The sequence below is a fragment of the Frankliniella occidentalis genome, unplaced genomic scaffold, assembly GCF_000697945.3.
Source record: "Frankliniella occidentalis isolate FOCC.00 unplaced genomic scaffold, Focc_3.1 Scaffold34, whole genome shotgun sequence".
Classification (NCBI taxonomy): domain Eukaryota; kingdom Metazoa; phylum Arthropoda; class Insecta; order Thysanoptera; family Thripidae; genus Frankliniella; species Frankliniella occidentalis.
Genome location: NW_026267164.1, coordinates 1,512,987 through 1,520,691, shown reverse-complemented (window position 1 = coordinate 1,520,691; position 7,705 = coordinate 1,512,987). Strand labels below are relative to the sequence as shown.

General features: G+C 53.3%; 1 protein-coding gene across 2 annotated transcripts in view; it reads right to left on the bottom strand.

Annotated features, from left to right (window-relative positions):
* The window catches only part of LOC113212094 (brain-specific homeobox protein homolog), an 18,098-nt gene extending 14,637 nt beyond the window's left edge, over positions 1-3,461 (bottom strand). The window contains exons 1-4 of one of the 2 annotated variants that reach the window (XM_026430681.2): positions 3,147-3,461; positions 1,303-1,402; positions 949-1,151; positions 680-779 (exon numbers count right to left, since the gene is read on the bottom strand). In XM_026430681.2, the coding sequence (XP_026286466.1) occupies positions 680-779; positions 949-1,151; positions 1,303-1,402; positions 3,147-3,374 (631 nt within the window). In that variant the 5' untranslated portion in view covers positions 3,375-3,461. The remainder of the gene's footprint in view (positions 1-679; positions 780-948; positions 1,152-1,302; positions 1,403-3,146) is intronic. The other variant, XM_052266019.1, reaches the window with a different exon arrangement.
* Between the last annotated feature and the right edge of the window lie 4,244 nt (positions 3,462-7,705).

Below are 7,705 nucleotides of genomic sequence, written 5' to 3'. Positions count from 1 at the left end.
GCCACGCCCCGCCACGCCCCGCCACGGCCCGCAACAGCCGTCTCTAGCCCCTCGAGGCCCCTTTGCAGCCACCAAAATCAATACCCCGAGGCTGACTGACTGAGGCGCAGTGAGCGACTCGGGCGCCGGCTGGACCGTGACCATAACGCTCGTCTCCGCAAAGTGTTGGGGCGACTTTAATTCCCTTTCTTTGCCCGCAGAGAGCTAGGGGTGGGTGGGGAGTTACGGAGCTCAAATATGGCGCCCACCAACGGTGCCAAGGACTGGGTGAGGGGAGGATAGGGGCTTGGGGGGGGGGGGGAGATTCAACCTCATCAAAGCAGTTAGTTGAGGAGTAACGCCCTGCGTCGCCAGGCTGGAGACTAGGCACCAGTTTGCGAATAATCTCGCCCTCCTCACTTCTCGTCTCTCCTATCGTGCTCTCTCGCTCTCTCTCTCCCTTGCCTGCCCCCCTCCGCCCCCCCCCCTCACTTTGGCATTGTGCGCAAATGAGTTGAAATGAGTTTAGCTCGCTATTCAGCGAGGAAGTGTTTGAGAGGGGTAAGAAGGACGGCACCCCCCAGTGAGACCAACCCGCCGCTGTCGTCTCGGGTGGTGACGGGAGGGACGCGGTTGGAGGGGGCGGAGCGATGCGGGGGGCAGCGGCCAGGTGACAGGTGCGGGATGGCACGGGACCCACCTGCACTGGTCCGTTTCCCGCCATTGGTCTGCTTGTCGTCCGCCATCTTCCTCTGCTGCTTCTTGTGCTTCATGCGGCGGTTCTGGAACCACGTTTTCACCTGAGGAGAGCGAAAAAAAAACCGTTTCATTGTAAATTTGACGTCACTCAAATTACATATATATACTTCTTGCATACGTTTAAAATCCTAAGTAACTTGCAAATCCCCCCCCCCCCATCTCCCCATAAAAAGAAGAAATAAAATAATGCGAATGTCTGCAGTGACTCACCTGCGTCTCGGACAGGTTGAGGGCGGTGGCGAGCTCGACCCGCTCGGGCGTAGACAGGTAGCGCTGCTTGCCAAAGCGCTTCTCCAGCCCGTGCAGCTGCTGGTCCGAGAACACGGTGCGCGCCTTGCGCCGTCGTCCGGCCACCTTGCCGGCGTCCAGCGACCCCGGGTAGCCCGCCACCAGCTCAGCTAAGGACACGGGGGCTACTTACAAATGACATAGAAGTGGCATCGAGAAGAATATGGACCACGGAAATGACCGTTTTGACTTGTCGGTCGGCTATGCCCTCGCACTCCGCGCCGCGCGTTTGGGTCGCTGCGGGGCGGGGCGAGGAATGGCCGGAGGCCTACTCACTTTGAGCCCACGGCAGGTGCAGGATGTGCTGGTACGAGGGCTGGAGGAGGACGGAGCGCTGGAAGATCGGTGGCAGGAAGGCCCTGGAGGCGGGTGACAACTGCGGAGCAACACAGCACATAATAATTAGGACAAAATGTAAGTGAAAGATTCTCTTCTCTTTTGGTGGATGTCATTTCGCGAGACGAGTTGCGCCTCGGTGATACGCTTCAGCTTTGGCTTTCGGCCATTCACAGCCGAGTCTAAAAACCACCGTGTCCTTTTGTAAGTCATACTAGTATCGTACGCTGGCGTGAGCGTGGGTTTGCCTATCGTCCCTGACCAGGGTAGGATTATGGTCCGGCTGACAGGGGTGGCGATGCACTGTCGGTTGCCTACATACAGGGGTTTTGTGGCGTAAATTGTCTACCTTTCAGGCGGGGTCTCTAGAGACGACAGGGGGGGGGGGCGATCTGCACCTCACGGGCCGAGCGAGTAGGCAACCAGCCCAGATGTGGAATGCGATACAGTATGAAAACTACAGACGTGTACGGGGTTAACCATGCCCCTGGTCTGGGATGCATGCACTTTTATTTCAGAGTTCAGTTGTAAAAGTGCGTCTGCAGCATTAGCATTTACGGCCACAATTGTGAAAATACTGTTTTTATGAATTAAATTATGAACCAAGCACGCACTAAATGTGGATTAACTGGGTACGATTGATGAATTTTATAAAGAAGCAAAAATTTGAGAGAGCACTTTATATTCGCTCAGAGTTAAAAAGAAGTGAACTGGCGACGCACTTTATGCTCGCGTTTTGTCGCTTTCAGTAGCCTTTGCCTCCCTCTCTGTATCGGCCAGTATCGGCGAGGGAAACTTGCTGACGGACAATGTTTGCCCCTGCTTTGGCACTTTGCTTTGACGAGGAGGGTGCGGCCAGGGCGAGCAGGCCAGGGGCCCAGAGTCCATAAACTAACCGCGAAATGGGGTGCTTGGCAAGTTTCAAGCTCTGCTTCAGTCAAGTCAAGCGTCAGGGAGCAGGGCCCGGTCGCCGAGGGCAGGGCGGGGCGGGGCGGGGCGAGGAGAGGTGGAGGTGCGCCACCTAAGATGGCCACCTCACCGCACTCCCCGCGGCCCCGCCCACAGCGCACCGCCCCACCCTTTTCTCGCGACCCGGGTGTAGGAATCTCCTTCCGAGTATTTCGAGCTCAGTGGATCGAAATGCGATAACTATGCCGATTGTCCTCTTATCCGACTGCGTGGTCCCTGGGGCGTATGGGGAACTTGGCGGCAGTATGAAAGGCGTGAGAGCACAAAGAAGCGAGGAAACAGATTGTGCGGGGTGCGGGAGTGCATACCGTCGCTAGCCATGGAGCCCTACGGCCCCGTGCGAGTATGCACCCCGTTTGCAAGCAAGAATCCGGTTCAGTCTAAGCAGAAAAGAGACGGCTCGGATCACCCAACCCTGTATGAAAACAGAGATATCTCTGAACAACGAGGTACACACTGAGTAATCTAGCACTGTAAAAACAAATCATCATATCGTATTTGAGTTACGATTGTGTCCATAAATAAAGCTGAACAGAAGAACAACAAAACGGAAATCATCATGCTTGAACATGATGACTTCCATTTTCTTATTCCCAGCAATCTTCTGCATTTCGCTTTACCGGAATACTTTATTTAGAACAGCCACATACTTCTAGACTTCTAGTCCACCAAAACGACTTGACTATAAGGCACTGTCACTATAAGCATGAAAATTTACGGTTCCTCTGATGCCACAGAAAATTTTTGCCACCGCAGTTGCAAATGTGTTCGAATGAGTTGAAAATGTTCTCCGGCCATGGACTGGGCGTGCTCACCAGGTGCGGGTGCAGCGCGTGGTGCGGGTGCAGCGCGTGCGGCGCGGCGGGCAACGGCGGCAGCGGCGGCATCTGGGGCTGCGGCTTGACGCACGGCGCGAAGGCGGCGGCCGCCGGCTCGTCCTGCTTGCTCTTGCCCAGGATGTCGTCGATGCGGTGGCTGGCGGGCTGGGCTGGCGCGGCGGCGGGCGCCAGGCGAGTACTGCCGGGGGCCGGTCGGTCCATCATCTCACATGACGGCGGCCTCGGCGGCGACCCCGGCGGCGGGCGCGGCGTGGCGGTGCGGGGCGCGGCGGGGCGCGGCGTGACCCTCTGCGCACGCCGCGGGCAGCACGAGTGATAAACACGCGCCGGGCCGGCTGCGCGGGGCGCGGCGCCACCCGCCACCCGCCACCCCCTCCACCGCGACGCACCGCGCACCCCCACCCCGGCCACCCCCGGCCGCGCGCCAGTCGGCAGCCGGGGGGCGGGGCCGACGCCGACGCCGGCAGCTCATTGGTCGCAGCGGCGCGGCGGCGCCCGCGTCGGTTGCCATGGTGCCGGCGGCGGCGGGCCGCTGCCGGGCGTCAGCGCCGAAAGGGGCCTAAGCGAACCACAAAGCAGCCAGGATGGCCTCGGGGGCCCGGCACGGGCTGCATGAGCAGCGACGGGCTCGACGGCCTGCACTGCGGCCACCAATGACTTTTGTTGGCAGGGAAATAACATTACAATCTTATTTATGCAATATGTTCTTTGGAGTTGTGGAGTGGATGGGATGGGAAATTGGCGAATCGATTTGGAAACTGGAAACTAAAGTATTGTGCACGCCCCACATGACAGCGACACACCCAGAATGGAAAGCTTCGTAGTAACCACCAGATTTCTGTACAGTGGCCGTAAAAACTTAACCGCTGGTTAACTGTATGGTTGTGAATTAACTACACGGGTTGGGTGTTCTCAGCCAGACTTTTTACAGGTTATACTCTACCGCATGCAGGCGTGCGCTGCCTACCCGCCCGCCCGCTCCTGTGTCTTCTCCGAATCACCACGTACAACGTCTGAGCAGGTGGCACTTTCGAAGTCATACTGTACCGCATGTCCGCGGGCGGACGGGTTGCCTATTCGCATGGTGTCATAAGGGAGCGTGTGAAGCGAGGATAGGCAAACCCGCGTGCACCCGTGCATGAGGTACAGTCCACACTGTTAAAAAATCTGTGGAAAAACCACAGACAACCACAGAAAAATTCCCAACAGAGGTGTACAGATTGCTTCTGTTACAGAAATTTTCAGTTATTTTGTGAACACAGAAGTCTGTGCTTCAAAATCACAGAAAAAACAGAACAGAATCGTACAGATTGCTTCCGTCATATAAATAGTCTGTCATTCAAGGGCTGCGGACCCATCTGTAACAGATATTGTGTCTCAGTGGTAAGGCGTCCGAAGACGCCGCTAGATGGCATTCTACATTAGCTCTCGCTGATCACTTCCGTCCTGGTCACCATGTAGTGTCCCTCCCTGATACGTTGTAATTGGGAAATAGTTTCCCGCGCGCTGCAGTCCTGTGCCAAAGCGTCAATGAAATTGAATTTTTGACTCACTTCGGGTACCAAAGTATCCTACGCAGAACGCAGACGACGATCCTTCTAATTCAACAAAACTGTATCTAGAAAAGAATGGCTAAAAGTCACAGAAAATATCTGTAATAATTCTGTGGCAGGTGTACGGAATAGCACAGACGTTCTGTAACAGAAGCTCCGTGGTGTTCTGTACCTTTGATTCCGCACCGTCTCTGTGGTTTCAGCACAGATTTAGACGGACGTTCTGGGCAAAAAATTGACCATAGTTTTTCTGTGTTTTTTCCGTGGTTTTTTCTAACAGTGCAACTAAGAAAAAGCGCGGTTGTTCCTGAGGTAACTGTTTAATGGTTGGTATACCAACTCCACCAACTCTATAGAGCTCTCCACTTCTCTGCGTGTAATAAGGAGACAATAAATGCTGTCATCAGCTTGTTCTACTTTATACTATCACTGAAATTCCTTTCCAGCAATACCGCCTCGTTTGACGTGCCCGTCTAAAGAGGGCATAAAATTTGAAATTTCCGATAATTCTATTTACATTTTCTGTTTCTACCTCAATAGAACTTTAAACAGAGACATGAACGAACCCGTCCTCGACCAATCATTTCAACCTGGAAGTGAAAGTGAGGTGCCTTTAGGCCTAGACCTCGGCCTCGACCACTCGCTACCCAGTGCGAAATGAATTTTAAGCGATATCGAATTGATATCAGAACGATATCGTTTTCAAGCTTCTGACTCAGAACTGATATGAAAATAGGCCCGAAATCGACACTTTTCTGATGTCCGAAATCGTTCTGATATCAATTCGATATCCGCATTTCTCATTGGGTAGGCTCCGTGTGAAAACATGCGTGCAGTAGAGAGAACATGCTTGAGGGTTTAGGTTGCCGTCACCTAGAACATAAATGGAAAACGTTGAGTGGAGAACTGCAGCGTCAAAGTCGATTTGTTGGTTTAGGTGGGCTCACATGGAGCCCGCACATTGAAAGAGGAAATAAAATAGACTAAAGCGCAGGAATAAAAAGTGTACTTCCGTATTCAGCCATGCCCAGTGGCGTCAGAAGCAGTGTGGTTTGGAGGGCTCAGCCCCCCCCCCCCCACCCCGCGTCTTTTTGGGTTAAGCACCAGCTGTGAAGTAGTAAAACGAGATGAAGAACACTAACGCACATGCCATCGATCGCCATCGGTGCATGCGGACCACGATTTAAGTTTTAAAATCTTAAGGAGTCATGGAAACGTCATAAGAAGAAGAAGTCTTTGAAAGTCTGCATGGGTGTATGGCGCAGAGTAAGGGTAAAATTATAAAAATGCGTGAAATGGCCTGGGTTGAATTTTCCTCAAGAAAACAGACAGCTAGAAGTCATGAGTAACAAAATTTAACGTTCAATATACCCTTCTTGCCATTCTCACCGATGCGATAAACAAATAGCTTTAGTTTTTGCGCTTCTTTTAAAAAATGAAATCAAACTTCTGTTTGTTCTTGAAAAAAATTCTCGCTCGCTTCGCTCGCGAATCAGTAAGAGCAGGGGGTGGGGGGAATGATTCGCCCCCCCCTCCCCCGCCATGGAGGACTTCCGATGCCCCTGGCCAGGCCGAGCTGGGGCGGGCACGCGAGTGCCGACTGTGACTCGCGTTTCGAGACCCACAGCAGGACACGGACGGGTAACACGACGGTACATAATTTTTTTCACACAATAGTTTTCTACTTAATATCATTTCACACAACCAGTTCACATAATTTTTTTCACATAATCTCCGTTTTGTCTAGAGGGCACTTTGACACAATTTCAGTTTCGTCTGAAGCGTCGTTTTGCATACGTTTTTAACACATAATTTAGATTTAAGATAAATGAAGTTGTTGCGGGATTATACCTGCCAGAGCTGCAGGGGCCATGGTGCCTTACGGGCGAATTGGGTTTGCAAACCCGCAACACTGCTGCGCATTCACAGTTACACCCGGTACATAGCTCATTTCACCCACTTAGAATAGTTGGCCAGGATTTGCACACAAGGCGTTTCCGTGCCCACGTGTGACCCATAAGACACGCTCAAAATACCAAGTTCGACATTCAGACACCAGGTCTATTGTATAAGCCCACTCGAGAGCTTTTTCAAAGCAGAAGAGCGGGCCGAAGACAGGAAAAATTCGATGGGGACTGCCAGAATAAATGAGTTCACACACAGGGGAAAATGTAAAAAGAAATGTATGCAAAACAGTACTATATGTAAAAAGGAAACTTATGTGAAACAGTATTTAAGTTTTAAAAATTGTGTTAAAGGCGGTTAAAGGGGTTATGTCAAAAGTTATATTAGGCAAAAGGACATTGTGTCAAAAAAATTATGTGAACAGTCGTAGAACCCACGGATGCCAGAAAAGGTTCGGGCCGACTTGGGGGCCCATCTTGCGGCCGGCCGTCTGCGAAAAGGGGGGAAGGCCCGGAAGGCCAAAGGTGGCGGAGCAGGACAAGAAGGAGTGGGCGGGGCGGAGGAGCACGAGGGGCACATACAATGCCTGCAATCCGTGTGTAACGCCACACATCCCTCTCGGCAAACGAACCAGTTGTTGTTGACCAATATCCTTGATTCTGGGCGCGGCGCGGCGCACGGAGGGACAGGCCACTTCCGCCCTGCAGGATGCGTGCGTTGTTGTCGTGCGCCGTGCGTGGTGCACGTATCGCCCTGACTTGCCCCTCCTCTCTTCTCCCTCGTTCTCGGTGCTCCCCCCGCCTCCCCCAGGCATTTCCCCCCGCCTTTCTCTGCTGCTTTCCTCCCACACACCCCCCAAGGGTGGAATGGAATGTTATTGAATCAGTGGCTCAGCCAATGTGTGAACGAGATCTCCACAGAGCAGCGGCGGCGCGGGGAGAGGGGGTGGAGGGAGGGAGAGAGAGAGAGAGAGAGAGAGGAGGGGGGGAGGAAGGAGACTCGAAAAGCAGCGGGGAGAGCGAGGAGCGCGGGAGGAGTTGGGTTGAAGCGCGATACCGTGGCCCCTGAATTAACTCA